This window comes from Vombatus ursinus, unplaced genomic scaffold, assembly GCF_900497805.2.
Source record: "Vombatus ursinus unplaced genomic scaffold, bare-nosed wombat genome assembly UNPS02009132.1, whole genome shotgun sequence".
Classification (NCBI taxonomy): domain Eukaryota; kingdom Metazoa; phylum Chordata; class Mammalia; order Diprotodontia; family Vombatidae; genus Vombatus; species Vombatus ursinus.
Genome location: NW_020948910.1, coordinates 10,479,233 through 10,504,946, shown reverse-complemented (window position 1 = coordinate 10,504,946; position 25,714 = coordinate 10,479,233). Strand labels below are relative to the sequence as shown.

The 25,714-nt window shown below is 36.2% G+C and overlaps 1 protein-coding gene across 1 annotated transcript in view; it reads left to right on the top strand.

Moving 5' to 3' along the window:
- The window catches only part of ECT2L (epithelial cell transforming 2 like), a 108,449-nt gene that overhangs the window by 26,831 nt on the left and 55,904 nt on the right, over positions 1–25,714 (top strand). Inside the window, exons 4-5 of the mRNA XM_027850722.1 lie at positions 21,216–21,378; positions 23,928–24,180. Coding sequence (XP_027706523.1) covers positions 21,216–21,378; positions 23,928–24,180 — 416 coding nt within the window. The remainder of the gene's footprint in view (positions 1–21,215; positions 21,379–23,927; positions 24,181–25,714) is intronic.

Sequence of the window (25,714 nt, the reverse complement as noted above, 5' to 3'; positions counted from 1 at the left end):
TATCTATCTATCTATCTATCTATCTATCTATCTATCTATCTATCTATATACATACATATATTTTTTTCCCTCCAACTACCCCAATACTGAAAAAGGTCTCATGAGTTACAAATATCATTTTTCCATGCAGGAATGTAAACAGTTCAGCCTTAATAAGTCTCTTATCATTTCTCTTTCCTGTTTACCTCTTCATGTTCCCACTTGAGTCTTGTATTTGAAAGTCAAATTTTCTATTCAGTTCTGGTCTTTTCATCAATAATGCTTGAAAGTCCTCTATTTCACTGAATGTCCATTTTTTCCCCTGCAGGATTATACTCAGTTTTGCTGGGTAGGTGATTCTTGGTTGTAATCCTATCTCCTTTGCCCTCTGGAATATTATATTCCATGCCCTGCAGCCCCTTAATGTAGAAGCTACTAAATCTTGTGTTATCCTGATTGTGTTTCCACAATACTTGAATTGTTTCTTTATGGCTGCTTGTAATATTTTTCTCCTTGACCTGGGAACTCTGGAATTTGGGTACAATATTCCTAGGAGTTTTCCTTTGGGGATCTCTTTCAGGAGGAGATTGGTGAATTCTTTCAATTTCTATTTTGCCCTCTGGTTCTAAAATATCAGGGCAGTTTTCCTTTATAATTTCTTGAAAGATGATGTCTAGGCTCTTTTTTTGATCATGGCTTTCAGATAGTCCAATAATTTTTAAATTCTCTCTCCTGTATCTATTTTCCAGGTCAGTTGTTTTTCCAATGAGATATTTCACATTGTTTTCTAATTTTTCATTCTTTTGGATTTGTTTTACAGTGTCTTGCTTTCTCATAAAGTCACTAGCTTCCAATTGCTCTATTCTAATTTTTAAGGAAGTACTTTCTTCAGTACTCTTTTGGACTTCTTTTTCCATTTGGCCAATTTTACTTTTTTAGGGCATTCTTCTCCTCATTGGCTTTTTGGACCTCTTTTGCCATTTGGGTTAGGCTATTTTTTAAAGTGTTATTTTCTTCAGTATTTTTTTGGGTCTCCTTTAGCAAACTGTTGACTTGTTTTTCATGGTTTTCTTGCATCATTCTCATTTCTCTTCCCAGTTTTTCCTCTTTTCTCAAAATCCCTTCTGAGCTCTTCCAAGGCCTGGGACCAATTCATATTTTTCTTGGAGGTTTTGGATGTAGGAGCTTTGACTTTGTTGTCTTCTTCTGGTTGTGTGTTTTGATCTTCTTTGTCACCAAAGTAAGATAATATAATCTGACTCTTTTTTTGAGGCTTGCTCATGATCCTAGCCAATTACTTGAGTTTTAAACTCTTTGTTAAGAGTCTGCTTCCAATGTGGAGAATATACTGTCCCAAGCTTCGGGGGTTTGTACAGCTGTTTTCAGAGATACTTCTAGGGACCTGTAAATTTTCGGTTCTTCCAAGGTGCTATGATAAAGGGCGAGGTGTTTCCTTTCCATTGCCCCAACAAGCTCTACCACACCAGCGCTTCTTCTCGCCCCAGGACTGCCCCTCAGAACTGTGACCCAGATCCAAGCATGGGCAGAGCAAGAGATTCCTGCCTCAGCTCTAGCAAAGAGATCCCTGCAATCCCTCTCTGATCAGCCACTCAATCCCCCCTCAGTCTGTGCGCCGGAAGCTCAGGAAACAGCCGCGGCTCCATGCCACTCTCAAGACTTGCAGCTGAGACCTAGTTCCTCTCTGATCACAGTCACAGACTTTTCCCACTGACCTTCTAAATTGTCTTTGGCGTTTGTGGGTTGAGAAGTCTGAAAACTGCCACAGCTGCCCGTGATTCAGTCCTCTGAGGCCTCCTCTAGGGTCACTGTGGCCTGTGTGCCCAAGCTGAACTGCACTCCTCTCCCAGTCCAGCATGATGTACATTTCTGATCAACCATCCAGGTTATCTTGGACTGGAAATTTGTTTCACTCTGTCTTTCTGTGGGTTCTGCTGCTTTAGAATTTGTTTAGAGTCATTTTTTATAGGTATTTGGAGGGGTTTCAGGGAGAGCTCAAGCAAGTCACTGCTTTCCCTCCGTCATCTTGGCTCTGCCCCCCCAGCTGGAGCTCTTTCTATTATGCCACCTAGCTGCCCCACGCTCATCTCATCATTTCTTATAGCAGAGTAATGTTCCATCATGAATATATATCACAATTTGTTTAGCCTTTCCCCAATTGATGGGCATACCTGCATTTTTTGCACTACAAAAAAAACTGCTATAAATATTTTAGAATGTATAGGGTTTTTTCCCATTTTCCCCAATCATCTTGGGAAACAGACCTAATAGTATGTCTGGGTCAAAGGGTATAGGCAGTTTAATAACTCTTTGGGCATAATTCCAAATCTCTCTCCAAAATGGTTGGACCAACTCACAGATCCACCAACAATAAATTAAGGTCTCAATTTTTCCCCGTCCCCTCCAACATTTGTCACTTTCCACTTCTATCATTTTAGCCAATCTGATAAGTGTAAAATATCATCTCAAGGTTTTTTAGTTTGCATTACTCTAATCAATAATGATTTAGAGCATTTTTCATATGACTACAAATTGTTTTGATTTCTTCATTGGAAAACTGCCTGTTTATATACTTTGACCATATATCAATTGGGGAATGACTTGCATTCTTATAGATTTGACAAAGTTCTTTATATATTTGAGATATGAGACCTTTATCTGAGGAACTGTCTGTAAAATTTTTCCCCAGTTTTCTGCTTTCCTTCTGATCTTGGCTACATTTGTTTTGTTTATACAAATGTATCAAATTATCAAAATGTAATCAAAATTATCCATTTTATGTTGTGCAATACTCTCTCTCTTGTTTGTTCATAAATTGTTTATCTATCCATAAGTCTGATAGTTAATATGTTTCATGTTCTTCAAATTTTCTTGTAATATTTCCCTTATCTTGGTAAATGGTGTAAGATGTTGGTCTATGCCCAATTTCTATCAGACTGCTTTCCAGTTTTCCCAACATTTTTTTAACCAAATAATGAATTTTTATCCCCAAAACTTAAGTCTTTCCACTTGTCAAACACTGAGTCACTATAACCCATTTGCTACTGTAGATTGAATGTCTACTCTGTTCCACTGATCTACCTTTCTATTTCTTAGCCAGTACCAGATAACTTTGAGAATTACTGCCTTACAATATAGTTTGAGATCTGGTACTTCTAAACTCCTTCCTTTACATTTTTTTCCCATTAGTTCCTTTGATATTGTTGACCTTTTGTCCTTCTGAATGAATTTTGTTATTATTTTTTCTAGCTCCATAAAATAATTTTTTTGGTAATTTAATTGAGATAGCATTGAATATATAGATTAATCTTGGTAAAATTGTCATTTTTATTATATTGGCCCTGCCTACTCATGAACAATGAATATTTCTCCATTTATTTAAACCTGATTTTTTATTTGTGTACAATTTTTTTTTGTGGTTTTCTTCATATACATCCTGGATTTGTTTTGTTAGGTATATTCCCAGGTATTTTATATTGTCTAGAGTTATTTTAAATGGGGTGTCTCTAGCTCTTTCTTCCTACAGGATCCTGTTGCTGATACATAGGAATGCTGATGATTTATGTGGGATTGCTTTATATCCTGCTACTTTGCTGAAATTATTATTACAATTAACTTTTTAGTTGAGGATTTTCCAAGTATATCATCATATCATCTGCAAAAAGAGATAGTTTTATTACCTCATTCCTTATTCTGATTTCCTCTATTTCTTTTTCTTCTCTTATTGCTATTACCAGGATTTCCAATACAGTATTGAATAATACTGATGACAGAGGGCAGCCTTGTTTCACACTTGATCTTACTGGGAAGGCTTCTACCTTATCCCCATTACAAATAATGCTTACTAATGGTTTTAGGCAAATGATTCTCATCAATTTAAGGAAAAGTCCATTAATGCCTATTCTTTCATAGTATAGTTTCACTATTTTCTTCTGTAACTCACTTAAGTATTCCTTTAAGAATTTGGATGTTCTGCCATTTCGTGCACATACATTTAATATTGATATTACTTTGCTGTCTGTGGTACCTTTTAGCAATATGTAGTTTCCTTGCTTACCTCTTTTAAATTTTGTTTTTGCTTTGTCTGAAATCATGATTGCTACCCCTGCCTTTTTTTAATTTATTCTTTTATTGATTGTCTAGATTTAAGAAAGTGATAGAGAAAAAAAATAAATGCAGATTAAACTTTAAAATATGTTGAGTACATTTTTTGAGAACCAGTTAAACATTTACCAGAACACCTTGGCCTCACCTAAATCCAATTCACTCAAAAGAGTCAAGACACCATTTGTGATGTCATTGATCCTCTTAGAAAATGAAGGACCAACAACAACAACAACAACATAACAACAAGCACACTCCTGAAAGCCTCTCCATTGCTCTAAGGCTGATCTTTAACTTCAGTCCTTCAGAGACTGTAGGGTGCCATAACTCCCAACAACAGAAAAAGTATATCTTTTAGGCTGACAAAGCCTAAAGCCTATGATGTACATAATGATTATCTTTGGAGATTTAACATTATTTTCCCTTATTAAAGACAAACTCTTAATCAGGTTCAACCATATGGATAGCCAAACTCCAAATACACACACACCCTGCCTTCTTTTTTAAAATTTCAGCTGAATTATAATAGATTCTGCTCCAGCCCCTTATTTTTACTGTGTTTGTGTCTCTCTGTTTCAAGTGTATCTCTTGTAAACAACATATTGTTGGATTCTAGTTTGTAGAATCTATCTGCTGTCTGCATCCATTTTATAGGTGAGTTTATCCCATTGACACACACAGTTATGATTACTATTTCCCTCCATCCTATTCTCTCTCTCTCTCTCTCTCTCTCTCTCTCTCTGTGTCTCTCTGTCTCTTTCTCTCTCTTTCTTTTCTCTCCTCTAAAGTCTGTTTCACTTCTGACCACGGTCTCTCTTAATATGCTCTCCCTTCTACCCTTTTATCAGTACCTTTCTATTCTTCTCTTACCCGCTTCCCTGTAGGGTAAGATAGATTTCTATACTTAACTAAGCATATATGTTATTCCCTCTTTGAGCCAATCTTGATAAATTCAAGTATTGCCTGCCACTCCCCCCATCTCCCCTTCCACTGTAAAAACTCTTCCTTTTGTACTTCTTTTATGTGAGATATTTTCCCCTTTCTTCCTCTTCCTTTTCCCTTCTTCCAGTGCATCCCTTTATCTCACCTCCTTAATTTTATTTTTTTTTAAATCATCCCATCATAGTCAACTCACACCCATTCCCTCTGTCTATATATGCTCCTTCTGAATGTTCTAGTAATGATAAAGTTCTTTGGAGTTACAAATATCATCTTCCTATGTAGGAAAGTAAACAATTTAACCTTATTGAATCCTTTATAATTTCTCTATCCTGTTTACCTTTTATGCTTCTCTTGAGTCTTGTATATGAAACTCAGATTTTCTATTCAGCTCTGGATTTTTCATCAGAAATGTTTGAAAGTCTTCTATTTCATTGAATGTTCAATTTTTTTTCCACTGAAAGATTATACTCTGTTTTGCTGGGTAAGTTATTCTTGGCCGTAATCCTAGATCTTTTGCCTCCAGAATAATACTTTCCAAGTCCTCTGATCCTTTAATATAAAACTTGATAAATTTTGTGTTATCATAACTATGAGTCTATGATATTTGAATAGTTTCTTTCTGGCTGCTTGCAGCATTTTCTCCTTGACCTGAGAGCTCTGGAATTTGGCTATACTATTCCTGGGAGTTTTCATTTTGGGAACTCTTTCAGGAAGTGATCAGTGGATTCTTTTAATTTCTATTTTACACTCTGGTTTTTGGATATCAGGGAAGTTTTCCTTGATAATTTCCTGAAATACAATGTCTAAGCTCTTTTTTTGATCATGGGTTTCAGGTAGTCCAATAATTCTTAAATTATCTCTGCTGGATCTGTTTTCCAGATCAGTTGTTTTTCAATGAGATATTTCATTTTTCTTCTATTTTTTTTCATTCCCTTGACATTGTCTTATTGTTTCTTGGTATCTCATGGAGTCATCAGCTTCCATTTGCTCAATTCTAATTTTCAAAGAATGATTTTCTTCACTGAGATTTTGTACCTCTTTTCTATTTGGCCAATTCTGCTTTTTAAGAAGTTATTTTCTTCAATGAATTTTTGTACCTCTTTTTTCCTTTTGGCCAATTCTGATTTTTAAAAGAGTTCCTCTCTTCAGTGCTTTTTTGTGCCTCTTTTACCATTAGGCCAATTCTATTTTTAAGGTGTTATTTCTTTCAATATTTTTGTACCTACCAAGCTGTTGACTTTCTTTTCCTAATTTTTTTTATCACTCTCATTTCTTTTCCCAATTTTTTCTCTACCCCTCTTATTTGATTTTTAAAATCCTCAAATCACTATTGATCAGAGAAATGCAAATTAAAACAACTCTGAGGTACCACCTCATACCTATCAGAGTGGCTGTGACAAAAAAAATGTTGCATGTTGGAGGGGATGTGGGAAAATTGAGACACTAATGCACTGTTGGTGGAGTTGTGAACTGATCCAACCATTCTGGAGAGCAGTTTGGAACTTTGTCCAAAGGGCTATAAAATTGTTCATACCCTTTGACCCAGCAATACCACTTCTAGGGCTGTATACCAAAGAGATCATAAAAATGGGGAAAAGACCCACATGTACAAAAATATTTATAGCAGCTCTTTTTGTGGTGACCAAGAATTGGAAATTGAGGGAATGCTCACAAATTGGGGAATGGCTGGACAAGCTGTAGTTTATAATTATAACGGAATATAATTGTGCTATAAGAAATGACAAGAAGGATGATTTCAGAAAAACTGGAAAGACTTACATGAACTGATGAATAATGAAGTGAACAGAACCAGGAGAACATGGTACACAGTAATAGCAATATTGTTCAATGAAGAACTGTGAATGATTTGGCTATTCTCAGCAATACAATGATTCAAGACAATCCCAAAGCACAAATGATGAAGCATACTATTTGCCTCCAGAGAAAGGACTGATATTGATTGAATACAGAGTGAAGCATGCTATTTTTCACTTTCTTTCACTTTTTTCTTATATTCAAGTCATCTTGTACAAAATTACTAATGTGAAAATGTTTTACATAATTGCACATGTATAACATATCTGATTGCTTACCGTCTCAGAGAAGGGGGAAGGGAAGGAGGAAGGGAGGGATAGAGTTTGGAACTTAAAACTTTAAATAAAAATGTTAAAATAAAATAAAATCCTTTTTGAGTTTTTCTAGGAATTCTTATTGGGTTCGTGTGCAATTCACATTTTTTCTTTGAGGTTTTGCTTGTAGCTATTTTGACATTGTTGTCTTCTTTTGAGTTTGTGTCTTAATATTCCTTGTCACCATAGTAACTTTTTATAGTCAGGTTCTTTTTTTGTTGTTTCCTCATTTTTTAAATCTATTTCTTGATTTTTAACTTTATGTTAAAGTTAAACTGTGCTCCTGGAGTGGAGGGAACACTGTCCCAAGCTTCAGGTTTTTCATGCTTCTGTTTTCAGAACTAGTTCTGGGGGTCTGTAAGTTTTTGGTGCTTCCGAAGTGGTATGATCCATGGAGATATGTAGTCACTGCTCTCCTGGCCTGTGCTCTGCCTTTACCCAGGAAGGGATCTTGTTCCCCTGTAGTTGCAAGTATTAGTGCTTTTTTTTTGCCTTAGTACTGAGACCAGTTTCCCTGCTCCCTTGTGAGTGATCACAAACACTCTTCTCCACCCAAGAACTCTCATGAGGGACCCTGCTCTCCTGAGACCACAAGCACAGTAATTCTCTTGCCCTGGGACTTGTGACCTGGAACTATGTATGGGCAATGCAACAAGGTCCTGTATACCCAGTGCCAGCAGAGTGTCCCCTGTAATCTCTTTCTGACTAGTTGTTTAACCCCCTTACTGTCTGTGGGCTGAGAGTTCCTAAAATTGTTGTTGCCTCTGATGTGGCCATCTCCAAGGCCTGCTGCTGGTTTGCTGGTATGTGGCTTATGCTGTACTGTGCTCCAAGTCTGACCACCATGTGGGTGAGCCAGACCTTTCCTGTTCACCTCCTAAGTTGTCACAAGCTGTAAAATTATTTCACCCTGGCCTGTTGTTGGTTCTACCACCCCAGAACTCAATCAGAGGAATTATTTCAAAGTTGTTTAGAGAGGAATGTTGGGAGAGTTCAGGTAAGTTCCTGCTATCTTGGCTGCACAATTTCCAAAGTTAATTTTTAAAAGCTAATATTTGCTATAGCCAACATGAATGAGCATGTTCATCCACAATATTTGACAGAAAGTATAAAAACATTTCAGGACTTGCACACAGCAGTGTAGGTGGCAGCTACTGACATAGTAAGAACCACAGTGGGAAAGATAATATCAAGAAATAATCCCAAGGACAGGCATCAAGCACCACTATGGCAGAAAATGACATGTAAGAATTACTGTAAATTTGGGGGAAGGGATTGGAAGATTACATCAATATCTAGCTAGTGTACTCTGTAGAAAACTCAAATGCAATATTGCCAAATTAAAGGCAACCAAAAGTATGTATACTCAAAAGAATGTGGAAAACAAAAGCACATCAGAAATTCCAGATACTTTCAAGCAGCAATTAAAAACAAAAATCAAAAGGCTAAAGCAATACAGGAAATCAAAGCAGTTAAAAAGAGAAAAAAAATCATTCAATATCAATATTAAAAAACAACAACTTTACTACAGTAATGTGGAAATCAGAGGCAACCAAGAGCTCCCAAAGAAAGAGGAAGGGGAAAATTTCTGATTGTCTATATAGTTGCAAGAAGTCCAACACAACAAAACACAAGTTGAATCAAATGAGGAACAGAAAGTTTGTGGATGATTAATATAATGAACAACAGAACAGTTATATTAAGGGAAGTGACTGAAACTCAAACTTCTCTGAAAAACTGAAGCAATTAAGTCTTTTTATACCAATCAGGGAGGAAAGAAAAGACTGAAGGGAATCAGTTGTTCCTTCTAGTCCTGCTGTCAATGTAGGAGTCATACACAGTAAAATGGTGAATACAAAATGGAGTCAGTTATATCCTCCCCCAAAATCTACTTTTAACAAAGGGAGGATGAGTAACAAGATATCTAAAAAATTGCAAACATGTCTAAATAAATATTGTAAAATAAAGGAAAATGAACCAATATCTGATGAAGCATAGAACCCCATGAATTCAGAAAAGTTCAAGAGAGAAATCAGAATTTTGAGAGGAAGTTTGATGGGATTTATGGCCAGAGCAGAAGAAAAACCAGTAGAATGAAAAACCCAAATCCATAGCGGCAAGTCTCTCCAAAAAGAGAAAGAAAGAACAATAGCTTGTGAATATGAACTGAAAGACAATCTGGAAGCAAAAAGCAGTAACATTAAAATAACACATGATGTCTATATAAGCAAAACACATTGATCTTGAAGACAGCCTGCATAGAGACAATTTCAGGATCATAGTATTCTCAGAAGGATCTGACCAGTAAAAACAACAAAAACAACAACAAAAAAAAACCTGAACACCATAATGCAAGTAATATAAGAAAACTGCCCAGAAGTTCTGAATACAAAAAAAAACCTTAGCACTAATCAAAAGAATCTGCAGTGTACCTCTAGAACTAAGTATGGATTCCAAATGAAATATGTCAAACCAAAATATCGTATTAATTATTTGGTGAATATTAATGGCATCATGCTCTGTGGCTCCACCAAAAAAAATTAAATAACTCCATCTCATGAAATCGTTTTTCCAATGATGTAAAAAAAATCTGAAAATATCATTTGTATTCGATAAGTATAAAATTATTGGTATATACCAAAGAATAGGGACTGAAGAATCTGAGCTGGGTGCCAGAAGGCACACTGAACCAATAGTTGAAGGTGATACCAACAAACACCTTGGGTCTCCTACATGCAAGACAAGACAACAAGAAAAAGACTATGATTGAATTCACATAGAGGCTTACTGACATCCTAGAATCAAAGTTTATTGGGGAAAACACATTTAAATCAATCAATATCAATCTTTTTTCTTTGTTTTTGGTGAGGCAATTGGGGTTAAGTGACTTGCCCAGGGTCACACATCTGGTAAGTATCAAGTGTCTGAGGTCAAATTTGAACTCAGGTCCTCCTGACTCCAAGGCTGGAGCTGTATCCACTGTGCCACCTACCTGCCCCTATATCATATCAATCTTAATGTATACTTTCAGGACTGTAATAGGGACCATAACATATTTGAAAAGTATTCTTACAAAAAACCCATATAGGGTCTATCAACCTTAGGTAGCTATTGAAAAGATTAACACTTTCTTGAGAAGAAAAAAAAGACAATTGACAGTTATACTTAGAACCTACCAAAAAAAAACTTTGAAAACAAGAAGACACCACAACCTTGAGTAATAGAAAATGCTATAACAGGTATTTGTCATTGGATTTATTGAATGTAATTGTTTTACTTCCAAATGAAGCCTGTGAAACAACTAAGATCCCAGAGTGGAATTAAAAGTCCTCCATGGGTAACATCTACAAGAATTTACCCAACAGTATGTTAACAAAGATGTTTCAAAAAATGACTAAGTCATAATGATTATATGTGTGTGTGTGTGTGCACACATGTGCATGTATGTGGGGAACTGGATCAAGTTATGATGCTGTTTCAAGATCATTGGCACCAGACATTACAGAAAGGGTACCCTTAAGGAGCTCAGACTCAGCAATCTTTATAGATTATTCAAGGAAATAGTAAAAGCTGTGCAATATATCACTGCAGGCTATAATAATTTAGTACCTACTGAAAACCTTTCAAGACATGCCTTAGGAACTAGAATTATGTCTTAGAAGCTCACTAACTTTCATGAACAGAGATGACAAGTGTCTGTGCTATAAATACACACCTCAAAATATTCTGGAGAACTGAAACAAACAAACAAAAAACCCTACTGGAAGCAGACCATTATCGTAGATTGAACTATTATAATGACAGGCATAAAACTGGTTCACAAAAATTTAGAACAATGTTTTTCTAATAATTGTTGCCATCATCTGCCAAGATATTTTTAGCTGTTCTAACTTTTCCTTGTAACCTCCATGGAGGAGGATTCAGGGGTGTAGAGGGAAGAGACGATTCTGATAATGTTTCAAAGAAATAAAACCAGAAATGTAACTCTCCAGATGAACCAGAGGTTTGCAGTACCGCCAATGTAAAGAGTGACATTAACCTACCAAATGAAGTAACTAGTGAAAATATTATTTTTTAAGCCAATTGGGGTTAGATGACTTGCCCAGGGTAGCATGCCCCCTCAATATTTTCAAGGAGTAGCTAGGTTGCGCAGTGGATAGAGCACTGGCCCTGAAGTCAGGAGGACCCGAGTTCAAATCCAGCCTCAGACCAAACACTTGACACTTACTAGCTGTGTGACCCTGGGCAAGTCACTTAAAAACAATTGCCTTTAAAAAAAATTATTATTGAAGAAGCTGCAGGTGACCATTTTGCATGGCCAGTCCCTATGTGCATGATTACAAAAAACAAAGAAGAATCCACCTGCAATCATGGTGATGAACCGGAGGTTTGTAGTACCGCTAATGAAAAGACTAACATTAAGCTACCAAATGAAATAACAAGTGAAAATATTATTATTGAAGAAGATGCAGGCAACCATTGTGCACAGGCAGCCCCTTTGTTCAAGGTTGCAGAAAGCAAAGAAGAATCCTCTAGCAATAGTGGTGATGAACCTTCGGTTTGTAGCACCACCAATGTAAAGACTGACATTAACCTACCAAATGACATAACAAGTGCAAATATTGTTATTAAAGAGATACAGGTGACCATTGTGCACGGGCAGTCCCTTTGTTCAAGGTTGCAGAAAGCAAAGAAGAATCCTCTAGCGATTATGGTGATGAGGGAGGTATTTGGTTTACCTCCCCCATTACCTATGTCAAGGAAGAGAACTATCACTCAACTTACCAGGAAAGGCTTAATGAGGAATATGGATTGAAGATCAAGATGTGCCCAATACCAGAGATAGAAGAAGACCCTGTACCCATTAAGAGTGAGAGAATAAGTGATGACAAAGGAAAGGACACAATACAAGGGAAAAGCAGTAGGAAGAGGAGGATGTTTTTATTCTTTTGATGTTTCTCATGGCTATCTAGAAAACGGAAAAAAAGTACCAAAAGAAAAGCCAGTTTTATGTGATGCTAAAACAACTGGGGATCCAAAGAAATGTTTCAGAAGACACAGCACCCACAGGTTGCAGTATTTTATCATGTTTTTACTACTAGAAAATTGGAGAAAACCCCCAAGGAATAAAATAGAAGGACATTTTTGTCATGATTTTGTCATGGAAAAAAAAATAATTGTTGCCATCCCAAATACTGATAGTCTCCAAAATAAATGAGAAAAAAAATATGGAAAGAGGATGAGGTTTATATCATCCCCATTTTCCTGCCTGCTACTAAGGTTGTATCAAGGATATTTTCAGTGAGCCTACAAAAGATGAGCTTATAAAATAATGCTTGTATTTCATTACAGAGAGCAGATATTTTATTCACTTGTTCAATAATCCAAAGAAATATGAAAGAATAATAGCAGTATAACTTAATAATATAATAATAGCAATATGCCACTTATCCCAGGACTGTTTCTATCTGAACCTCACTGAACAAAATGACATGAATGAGATCATGGTAATGATGGGGAGAAGGTAGAGAAGTAGCATGTGATAATGTAAATTTGGATATCTGCTCTAGGTAGCCTCTCCCACTTGAGCCTCCCCACTCTCCCTTTGCACTTGTCCAAAAGAAAAAAAAAGGAACTTTCTTAGTAATCCTAAAAATCTAACAAAGCAGGTAGCTCTAGGGCAAAAATATTTACAGTTTTTCATGTCTCATGAATTAGAGCAATAGTTTTCAATGTGTGTTCTGTGGATCTCTTGGGGTCCACAAAGAATTTCTAGGACTTCTTTGAAATAAAATATGGTCATGGTGAATATATTTATAAATTCATACATGTGTCATCTTCCCAGCAGTTTACTCCATGAACACTGCACTAGGGATCAGGATAAAGGTATGAAAAACAGTTGCAGAATTTTGCCCAGCCTTAAAATGTTTGCAAACTGTTGACCCAGAAAGAGGGAACACAAAGGCATGCTCCCACTAGGAAAATAAATAACTGCGTCAAAGCCACCCAATCTCTTTTAAGACTCACCTTGCTAATCTGCCAGCCTAGTAATTTTCATTACAATTTTGGCAGTCTTTCTCTAACTCTTATCAGATATTTAAGAACACAGAGCCAGATTCAGGTCTCATATTGCTAAGCCTTGTTATCTTTGCAAAATACACATTGTACATTCAGTGGCACAGTGCAAAGCATAATCATGAATAATTTAAACTAAACTATCCTTGTCATAATAAATGAGCAAAGCACATTTTGTTCCTTGTCTCCTTACATTTTGTCATTTTTTTTCCATGCATTTCTTACTTGGTAGTGTTAATTAGAATGTAATGAGCCACACTCTTATCATAGCATTCTGCTGTTTGTGTATTGATTTTTTTTTTGTATGTGTGCATGTTTTGTATGGCGAAATCATTTGCCTTATTGCTGAAGATTCATTATGTTTTAATATGCCCTTGAAATATGATGCAATCTAGGAAAAATATAAAACATATATAATTGAAGTACATATTTTAAATCAAATCACATTCAGTCTGTTTCTCCCTTCCTAGCTATAGGGTAAAAACACACCTTATAGAGCCACAGAGAGGGTAAAAACTTGTTTCTTTGGAATTATCATAATTCAACCTTTGATCCCTTCTTTGGAAAAGAAGACAGAAACTTTTACAGCCTTGTATGTTTTATGGAGGGAAAGGGGAAAGGAATAAGTATTTATTACACACCTGTTATGTGCCAGGTGCCAGCCATGCTAAGTGCCCTACAAATATTATATAATTTGATCACCACAACATCCCTAGGCAGTGGGTGATATTATCATCCCTGTTTTACAGTTCAGGAAACTGGGGCAGACAGGTCAAGTGACTTGCCCAGGTTCACCTCATTAGTTATTTTTCAAAGTTAAATTTGAACTCACATCTTGACTCCACTGCCACCTAACTGCCTTTTATTTTTTAAATTACTTGTTTTGACCTCCACAACATCTCTCATATCAGTCCCCTTCTTTCTAGTCACACAGCCACCATTTTAATCCATCCAATAACCTCCTGATTGATCCCCCTGCCTCAAGTTTTTCCCTTCATTCATCACAAAGCTGCCAAAATGATTTCCTTTTTTTTTTTTTAAAGGCAATTGGGGTTAAGTGACTTGCCTACACAACTAGTAAGTGTCAAGTGTTTAGTCTGAGGTCGGATTTGAACTTAGGTACTCCTAACCTCAGGGCAGGTGCTCCATCCACCACGCCACCTAGCTGCCCTTTCCAAAATGATTTCCTAAAGCTCAGGTCTTCCTGTATTACTTGCCTCACCACCACTTAATAAATACCCATGGCTCCTTATTACCTCTAGAATCAGTTATGAACTCTTATGTTTGACAGATAAAGCCTTTTAAAACCTAGTCCCGAAACAATTTTCCAGTCTTATTATACCTTACTCCCCTTAGCACATTATATAGACCAGCCAAACTGGATATCTTACTTTCCTTCATCCATGAGGATAGAGACTCCATCTCCTGTTTTCATGGTTTCCCACTGGCTGTTCTCCATTCCTGGAAGACACTGCCTCCTCACCCTTCCTTAAGCTTCCTTTGAAAATCAGTTAAAGTGCCACCTTTTACATTTTTTCCTGATCCCTCAGTTCCTAATGCCTCCCTCCTCAAAATTCCTTTATATTTATTTTATATATAATTACATATGTACATGTACATATACAGAAATATATGTATATATAGAAACGTACACAAATGTATTTCCTGATAAAATGAAGCTGCCAGTGGGTGAAGACTTTTTTTTTTAACTTTCTATCTCCAGTGCTTATTATAAATGCTTAATAAAGTGACTTGCCCAAGGTCATACAGATAGGAAGTAATAATTGATGTGGTATTTGAGCTCAGGTCCTCTAATTCCAAAACAAGTACTTTCCCCACTGTACTACATTGCCTGTCTGAGGAATGAACTCACTCAGTCCTTAGCCTATCTTGCTACACATGATAGCCTGGGCTATGTGGGTTTCAGTCAGCTTTTTTGTCCCTATGGATGGCCAGAATGATCTCTTTTGAGGGACTTATATATCATTGAGAAGGTCAACGACTGTTCTAGGACTTGATATAATCAGTACAGTGTCATCTGCAGATAGAAGCACCCACAGAACCTTACTATCGAAGGAGAGATGCTCTTTTATTTAGACTTGGTGAAGAAAGTCTTTTGTGACCCTGGCAAAAACATATGATAAGCATCTTTCTTCTTTAATACCTGGCTTGATGGATTTGCTGAACAAAAGTATGGGATTGTCTGGAATGGAATTTTGTGAGCTCTTAATATATTTATGGAGCACCTTGTTTCAGGAGACTGTTTAAGGCTGCAGTTTTATTTTTTACCAGTGAAATACTTTTTTTTGGAATCAACAAACAGTAGATAAAAGGCAATCAGATATTCTTTGCTCCTCTCAATCATGTGACTGTGAAGATGTGGTGTGCGATCGAATCTTCTGCAAAAACTTGTTAGTTCTCATACTTTTTTTAATCAGAGATACTCTTGATTTGTGCATAAAGATTCTCATAACGATTTTATAGAAATGAGGATATGAGTCAGTAGCTGCTGATGTCTTCTCAGATGCCTTTTTTGGTTGCAGTAGTACTCTCCATAATCTTTTCTATTCTTTTGGAATCTTTGTCTCTTTCAGGTATCTTGGAAACTGATTCCTGAGTGCCTTTAAACTTTAGTTTAGCTGTTCTTGACTTCATGATACTTCTTAAACTGTCATTGTCAATTATTCACAAAGTATCAAATGATGAGGATGAGGATGAGGATGGTTGTTGGTTGATTGGTTGGTTGTTGTCCTTCATTCTCAAAGAGGACCAAAATGACATCTCTATGCTAGAGTCAAGTTACAGTGTGTCCACTGTGGCTGATCAGACCAATACAAGCTTGGAATGTTCTACCACAGGTCAGGCACAAATAGCCCATGTGAACATTTGGGGTAGATTCTCTAAATTTGCACATCTTGCATTTCTTTTGAGTTACTTCAATTCAGCTTTGCTCATAGAGCACAGCACCTCATGATGAGACTTAGCATTTGTATACTACTTACTGTGTGCCGGGCACGATGCTAAGTACTTTACAAATATTGTCTCATTTGACCCTCACAACAGTTCTAGGAAGTAGGTGCTATTATCTCTATTTTATAGTTGAGAAAACTGAGAGAAAGAGAGGTTAAGTAACTTCCTCAGAGTCACACAGCTAGTGAGTGTGTGAGGCTGGATTTGAACTCAGGTCTTCTGATTCCAGGCCCATGCATCTATGCATCTTTTGTGATGATCTGGCCTCTTTGGTTTTCTGGTTTGTTTTCCTCTTTATTGCTTTTTCACTGTTTTGTGAGGTAGTCTTACTCATTATCTTCCACTCGCCTTCTCATTATGCTTTTCAAATTAATTTATGCTGTAAACTAGCAGTGATGCTGATTGCTATATCTCTTTGCTTAGTCAGTCAGTCAAGTATTTGCTATCTGAGGAAAGTTCTGAGTTCTTTTGGACCTTAATGTGGTGATTATTTTGCATTGATTAAGCTTCTCCAAGACATAGTGTAAAAATCAATGTCTTTGGCCATTTTTGTCTACTCATTTTTCATTGTTAGCTACTTATTTAAGCAGGTCATTTTGGAGCTACTGAAATCACACCTGGTATCATCTCATTTTTGTCCTTTTTTTTTTCTAATTTAGTGTTGATTTTGACATTTGACATATGATCCAACTAATTGGTTATCTATCTGATAGACCCAGACAGCTGATTCTGAAATGACTTCCAGTAACCAGTCTTTTTCTATCTGTTAAGAGATAGCCAATTTCATTTTTTTGAGAAGTTAAAGAATGCTTGTTGTCCAGACTATGATATGTACTCAAAAGGATGGGGATTTTTACACTTTTTTTTGTAAATGGAGTCACAGCACCTTCCTTTCCCATAGGGTTCAAGGCTCTAAGTATAAGCATATTTTTGGCTAATTCACATTTCAAAGGCACTATTAACCACATGAATATAAACAGATGTTATTGATGTAGATGAAAGGTTTGTTTATTCCTATAATAGCCAGCATGCTAAGATTTATAGACACAATATGAGAAACCAAGAATGAGAAAATCAAATCAAGACAGGTCTGGGATTGAAAGGCAGAAGTCAGACATTAAAGCTATGGGTTACAGACTAAGTAAAGAACTAGAAAGTACCCATGAACAAGTTTAGAAAATGCTCTGGTTCAAAGAACAGATGCAATGAACCAGAGGAAAGGAGAAATTAAATTGAGGCATCTTTTGCCTTACCCAAGAGGTTTCAATATTTGCTTCTCAGACAGGAGTTGGCAACTGGGTTACTAGAGATTGACTAGTCAGAGGCCTACAGGTGCAAGTTGGTGATAATATCATGGTAGAGGTTCTTAACCTGGGGTCCCAAGAACTTTTTTTTTTGGAAAAAAAAATTTATAACTGAATTTCAATAGAATTGGTTTCCTTTTGTACTCCTATTCATTTTATTTTATGCTTTCAAAAACATTATTCTGAGAGTGGGTGCATAGGCTTCAGACTGCCAAAGAAGTCTATGACCAAAAAGAAGTGAAGAGGATGGACGATGTTAGAGGATAATAGGTGGGGAATCTGTCTTCAGAAAGAGGAAATTCTGACAAACTTATATCAGAGACAGGTAGGCATTTTAGATTTCATTTTCAATCCTTTAGAAATGAAAAAAAAACCACGTTGCACATAAGTAGCAACTGGAGTATAAAGAAATATTCTATCAATCCCTTGCTTCAACCTAATATAAAATAACAACAACAAAAAGACTCCACAGCAAAAGAAGAATGCATCATTACTCTGAATTTAAAGTGTATCAGGAAAATTGGCAGAATAGAGCCCCTCCATGTTGACTGTGTGAGAACATCACTTTTTGAGAAATCCTCTGGCACAGATGTCTGATCTTCACAAAGGAAAATAATAGAAAACACAGCAGGGATAGGAAGTAACAATCTTCTAGAAAATATAAGTGGGTATACTCTTCCAAAATTTGATATATAAATTCTTTCAGAAATTGATTTAAAGTACTTTAAAAATCCAAAGTTGAGGTTACAAGCACTAGGTCTTACTAAGCCTTTAGAGATTGAGGCTTGCTACTCTTCAAAGGAAAGCCAATATTGGATACAGTAGGATTAGGGAAAGAGAGAAGGAAAGAAGAATTATTTGCCATTTCTTCTTCCACTTTGGGAAAGCAGATTAAGAAAGAGAATATGGATGAAGGGAAAATATAAAAATATTGAAATAAGTACAGTTTAATTAAGACTTTTCATTTTTCCTCTCTTGTTGCCTTTATTTATTAATTAGTCATAAGGAGTTGAAAAATGAAGTATAATTTTAGCCAAATTCCAGAGTTCCCAGGTCAAGGAGAAAATATTGCAAGCAACCAGAAAGAATCAATTCAAGTATTGTGGAAACACAATCAGGATAACACAAGATTTAGCAGCTTCTACATTAAGGGACCACAGGGCTTGGAATATAACATTCTGGAGGGCAAAGGAGATAGAATTACAACCAAGAATCATCTACCCAGCAAAACTGAGTATAATCCTTCAGGGGTAAAAATGGACATTCAGTGAAATAGAGGACTTTCAAGCATTCTTGATGAAAAGACCAGAGCTGAAGAGATAATTTTACTTTCAAATACAAGACTCAAGCGAAACATGAAAAAGTAAACAGGAAAGAGAAATCATGAGATTTATTAAGGTTGAACTGTTTACATTCCTGCATGGAAAGATGATATCTGTAACTCATGACACCTTTGTCAGTATTAGGGTAGTTGGAGGGAAAAAATTATGTGTATGTATGTATAGATAGATAGAGAGATAGATAGATAGATAGATAGATAGATAGATAGATAGAGGGCAAAGGGTGAGTTGAAGATGAAGGGGTGATATCTGGAGAATAAAATTAAGGGGTGAGAAAGGATTATACTAGAAGAAGGAGAAAGGGAGAGGTAGAATGGGGTAAATTATCTCACATAAAACAGACAAAAAAGCTTTTACAGTGGAGGGGAAACAAGGGAAGGTGAGAGGGAATGAGTGAATCTTATTGTCATCAGATTTGGCTTAAGGAGGGAATAACATACACACTCAATTGGGTATGGAAATCTATCTTGCCCTACAGGAAAATAGAGGGGGAGGGGGACAAGAGAGCAAGGAGATGATAGAGGGGAGGGCAAATTGGGGGAGGAGGTAATCAGAAGTAAACACCTCTAAGGAGGGACAGGGTCAAAAGAGAGAATGGAATAAATGGAGGATGGAATAGGATTAAGGGAAATATACTTAGTTTTTCACAACATGACTACTATGGAAGTGTTTTGCATGATGACACATGTATAACCTGTATCAAGTAGCTTGCCTTCTAAATGAGGGTGGCTGGGGAGGGAGGAAGGGAGAAAATTTGGAACCCAAAGTTTTAAAAACAAATGTTTAAAAAAAATTGTTTTCACATGCAACTGGGAAATAAGATATACAGGAAATGGGGTATAGAAATCTATCCTGTCCTACAGGAAAATTGAAAGGGAAGGGGATAAGAGAAGAGAGGGGAGAGATAGAAGGGAGGGCAGATTAGGGTAGGGGAAGGGGTATTAACAATGCATGCCATCTTGGGGTGGGGGGAGGGATGAGATGGGGAGAAAATTTGGAACTCAAAATCTTGTGGAAGTGAATATTGAAAACTAAAGATAAATAAATTTAAAAAAGAAAAAGAAAAAGTAAGTATAGCACATGCTCAGGACTTACCCACCCCACACTCTTATTGGCTGATTTTGTTCCACAAAGATAGCAGTTACATCTTTCCTCAGGGTTCTACTGGAAGCTTTGAGGAGCTGGAGGTATCCATCTAGTGCTATTTAGATCACAAGCCCCCAGTGCAGTTGATGTCAGTTAGTCAACTAGACTTAATTAACTTTTAGAGAGGGACATATTAAGGTGGTATAGTGAGAATAATTGGTACAGAACATTCCCCAAAAATTCTGTGACATACTCTCCCAACAGTACCCTTAGACTCCAGGGAAAAGAGGGCTTGTGGTTAAAAAGCACATGTAGCAAAGAGGTGACTCACAGCTCCTGTTGTTGAAAGTCTTTTCTTCCCCTTTGTGGGATACTTAAAAAGTTTTGCTTCAGTATAGTGTTGTTTTCTCATTCCTTGTAGAAACTTGAAGTTGGCTTTCCTCATTGTGTCTAGTTTTACCTTGGCTCCCAAAGCATACCGTATCACCTGTTTTGAGGAGGCTGCTAGGGTATGACAGCCATGCCCAAGACTTCTAATTCTTCAAAATTCATAAAGTTATCCTCAGATCAAAGCAGGAGCAGGAGGAAAAAGTAGGGGGAAAAAATGGAGACACTCTCTTACCCTGGCTCCCAAAGAGTTCCTTCTCAGTGGAGGAAGCTATACCAGCTTCCACGACTAAGTTTCTACACATTCCATTGCCCAAATGAATTCCTAATTGGCTTGCTATTTTACATTAAAAAAAAAAAAACAACACATCCAGTGTGACCAAGTGTCCTCAACCAATCCAAATAAGCTGCCTATATAGGGTCTCTCCATCTCATCCAAAGGCTTTTAAGGACTTCTAAATGGATCAAGAAACATTTTACACTTAGTCTAAACCCTTTGATTGATCAAATCAATAGCAGTATCTAGATTTTGCTTACACTTAGTTCATATCTCTGATTTATTGACTCAGTATAGGTATTCTTACCTGAGTTGTCAGGGCAGAGTAGGGTGGGGGTAATTGATTGACTGACTTAATACCTCCTCCTTACAATGGAAAATTTGTTAGAGGGAGGTGAAATAATGGATGAAATGGTATTTTTAAAAATTAGTTATACTTGATATCGTGGATAATTAAAAGTTGGTTATATTTATGTAGTATTTTTATTTTTTAAGATTTAATGTGTTCTTCAAGTATAAAAGCAGTGTGAGAAAAGTAATCTGAACCTCACAGTCAGTTTTGGATATCAGTGCTAAAGACTCAATTTTCGTATCTTTTTTATAGGTTTGTCAAAGACTGGTTTTCTGAGAAGATTCCAGTGGTCAAAGTGGATTTCTGTACAGTGTTGCCACGTTTCATTTCTCTGTACATCTTCTCCTTCCTGAATCCCATGGATTTGTGTGCTGCTGCACAAGTTAACTGGCCTTGGAAGTTTTTAACTGAACAGGTCTATCTATGGCTTGTCAATTCTTTGTCACAAAATACAAACACATCTATCTGTCAAGGCAGCTATATATTTTGGTGGTCTGAATAACATTGTTTTGTGATCCTGTGTACTGTGATAAAATTTTGAGGAACAAAACTGTTTTTAAACTTGTACTCAGGTTTATAGGATCATAGATTTAGAACTCAAATAGATCTCACAGGTTTTCTGTTCCACTCCCCTCATTTTGTAGATAAGGAAACTGAAGCCTGGTTAAGTAACCTGCCAAAACTCAAAGTTTTAGTAAGTGACAGAGCAAGGAAAGTAATTTTGAAATTTCACTCCTCAACATGGTATTTTACTTTGTAGTTAGGTTAAGTGAGAACATGCTGCATAGTGGATAGAGAATTGAAATTAGGGTCAGGAAGACTAAAATTCAATCTTACCTCCACTATTTGGCTATGGACAAGTAACTTAACCTATTAGTATTTCCAAGAAGTTGATTTGCTTATTTGAATTGGTGGAGGAAATTTCAATGCTGGGATTTCCCTATAACAATGGAATCATAAGCCTGGATGCACAATCCCCTCCACCAATCAAAATTAACATTTATGAACTATTCACCTAGTTATGGGAAACACCATTAAATGTTAAATGTTAAGCTCAGGGGAAATATCATTCAAAAAAATAGATGACACCTTTTTTCCCTGGAATTTCCCTTCATGACAAATCATTTCTATTCCATTTTTTTCTGTATTTTATTGTGTGCATACTATGTCATCAAGCAGTTTAAATTTATTAGTTTTGTGTAAAGCCCAAATGGCTTGGCAGCAGTAATCTTTCCACTGTTCTCTACCTGCCTGACATCTGTTGATAATTGGTAGCTCTAGGTCATTTGAGTTGCTTATCAAGTTGTTGAACTTAGAAGAAGCTTGCCCACAGTGGCATAAAATTGATGTCTTCCATCATAACTCCTGCTTCTACTCTGTTGTGCCCTTATTTCTTTCAAATTTTTAAAATGCTGTTTTATTAAGTATTATGGAATAAACCACACCTCACATCTAGGTTACTCCTTAGCCTGACACCTGACATGTTCCTATATTTAACTTTATTATTTCAAGCATTAGAATAATCGTTTAGTTTATAGATATAGATATAGCTTATTTAGGTATAGTTTAGTGTTTTCCTAAGAATTAATGAACTTGTGACCTCTTTCTCAATAATTAATTGATTGGCTTGATCCTCTTCCCCAGGTCAATAAATGCTGTTTATTAAACTACAGAAGCCTCTTTTCCCAATAGTACTCATTTGTTTGTTGTTTTCAGTCATGTCTGACTCTTCATAGTTACTCATATATCACCATAAATTTGTAGTCTGTAATTTACATATTAAAACCCTTAATCTCCCATCATTAAATGAATGTTAAAGTTATTAGATGTGTAATTTATTAACAAATTAAATCAATAACAAAAGATATAATTATGTATCATATTTTTGACAATGGGAAAGATTATAGGGACAATTACCTAAAACCTTCACTCTAACAACAGATGATTCTTTACTTTTGGAAACATAATTCCATTATTCATTTCATTCAAGATACTAATTAGTCTCTCAAGAATATTCTTCATATTTTTTCTCAAGATGAAAGTTAAATTCAGCCTTTCAGCAATTAAATTATGTTGGTCCTCTTTATTTTTTCTCTACTGAGTCATTATAGGTAGGTAGCATTTTCTCCAGAATACACTATAACTGAAAATTCCTCACAGACTTTTCAGAGAATTCTTATGTTTTACCATAAAATATCAATTGATAGTTCTTACAAGAAAGAAAGTTTTCCCCAACTTCTTTGTCTCTGTCTTCTTTATAGTTTAACTTGTAGTTCCTCGTAATCAAAAAAAAAAAAAAAGGAACATAACATTCTCTCCAACTCATTAGGAAGAAGCAGCTCATAGAATGACAGTTTAAACTGTCATTCTAAACTACCAGCCCAAACTGCTTTTTCGGCAACATTTTGTTTAACTCTTAAAGATACAGCAACAGAGTCTATAGTCTATGTAGGAGAGCCTAGAGAAACAGGTGTTACACTGTGATAAAGCAAACTTTTTTTAATTTAAAATAGATACACTTTTTAAGGAAGATCTGTAATGGGACCCTCAGAGAGCAGATTAATTTAACCCTAGAATGGTTGAAGGGGAACTATGCACACTTATTTATTTTGAACCCTAAATTGAAGGCATTTTTAAATGTTCCCTAAATTCTAGGGTCAGGAGAATAAAATATTCTGGATGGGGGAGGATAAATGAGGGAGATGGAGATGGAGATTACCAATACGGCACCATCACAGATGCAGAACAAACAAGGTTCAGTTCCTATCCCAGAGGGTGGAGTCTATTCTCAGAAGCATAGCAAGTTATGAGATAATGGGAAGCTGAATTAATGAGGCCTGTGAAAGAACTCTATGTGTAATGGGGGAAAAATTCCCTGTGAATCTTAAAATATTGTTATCTGAAGATTGGTGTTGAAGAAAAAACATGACAGCCTCTCTTTCCCTTGTGTATCTTTGTTTGAAGGATTGCTTGTGGAGGCCAAAGTGCATTAGGTTTGGATGGTTTCTACCTTACGATCCCCCAGAAAATGAGTACGGTGCTTGGAAGCGTCATTACATTGCCTGTGTTGCCACCTTGGATTGGCTGACCCCAAGGGAAGCTTCTGCCGTCTACGGGACCCTCAATGAACCCAAATCAGAAAATGAGGAACAAGAAGAAAGGCAAAGAGAAAGACGCCTAAGAAAAATTATTTGGGGGAGACTAGCACTCCATAAGAGTCAGTAATACTTCAGAAACCATAATAATCTTCCAAAGTGGGGAAAATATCTTTTAGTTGGGCCTAAAATGGAAATGAATGTGAACAGCTATTCTACATGAAGTAATTTAGTTCCTTTTACAAAAAAATCTAATGGTTTGTCCAGATTATTTTATTGAACTTAAGAGTTTGAGGAGGGATTGAATAGAGCTTGAAATGAAGTAGGTCATTAGTTGGTGTTTGGAAATCTTGTTATGCAAAAGTTTTTTTGGAGGGCTAGTGTTTATTCATTCATTGATTTATAGTTATAATTATATTTGTCACAATGAAATTTGTTCAACCAGTAATACAGACCATAATTTTGCTTTCAACCAAGTGAGTGGAGGATTGTCTAATCCATTCAATTGCTTCAACTTTCACTTCCTTTTGATTCACTGGGATCACAGGTCTAAAGCTGGAAGAGACCTAGAGGTCTTAGATGAGTCACAGTTCTCTTTACTTTATAGATAAGGAAAATGAAGGCTATAGCGGTTATGTACTGGTCCCAGTTCCCATAGAATTGGACCTCCAAATCAGGTCTGATGACTCTAAATACAGCACTATTTTCATTACACCATGGATCTCCTTCTATTTAAGTAGACAAAAAATACTTTGTGATTTGTTTTATTAGCAGTTTACACAAGTAGGATAAGAGCATGTTATATTTTCTAAGACAAATTTCTTCTAAAGTAAGAAAAACCCTAATGGGGAGTAGAAGCAAAGAATAGTCTTTAGTATTTTTGTGTTTTTTTTCCTTAAAATTTGAAGTCTTTATAAGGTATTCTGGACTCAGAATGAGGAAGATCACAGTTCAGATCTTATTTCTGACACTAGCTCTGTAGTCATGGACAAGTCACTTAACATGTAACCATATTTCTTTATCTGGAAAGTAGAGATACCTCTAGTGTGTTTAACTTGTAGAGTTGTTGTGAGGTGATAATGGCAGCACTTTTTACACTTTAAAGTGTTATATAAATGTCAGTTGTTATTGTCAGTTATTATAGTTGTATAGTCTCATTGGTCTGTTGTTAATATTGCACTGGAAATAAACATAATTAAAGCATTCTTCCCTCCATGTTACTATTTTTCTTCCTGTATCATCACATAAAATTTCTGATGAAAGATTTTATACAAGCTCAAGTAAAATCACTTTCATTGGTATCTAGGTATACTACATATTTTTACAATTTAGAAAAAAAGATGAAGAGAAGTAGTACATAGGAGTAAAAATAAGAGCCTGGATGGGAATTTGGAAAGAAAAAAGGAAGGAGGAAGGAAGGAAGGAAGGAAGGAAGGAAGGAAGGAAGGAAGGAAGGAAGGAAGGAAGGAAGGAAGAAAGGAAGGAAGGAAGGAAGGAAGGAAGGAAAGAAGGAAGGAAGGAAGGAAAGAAGGAAATAAGGAAGGAAGGAAGGAAGGAAGGAAGGAAGGAAGGAAGGAAGGAAAGAAGGAAGGAAGGAAGGAAGGAAAGAAGGAAGGAAGGAAGGAAGGAAGGAAGAGAAAGAAAGAAAGAAAGAAA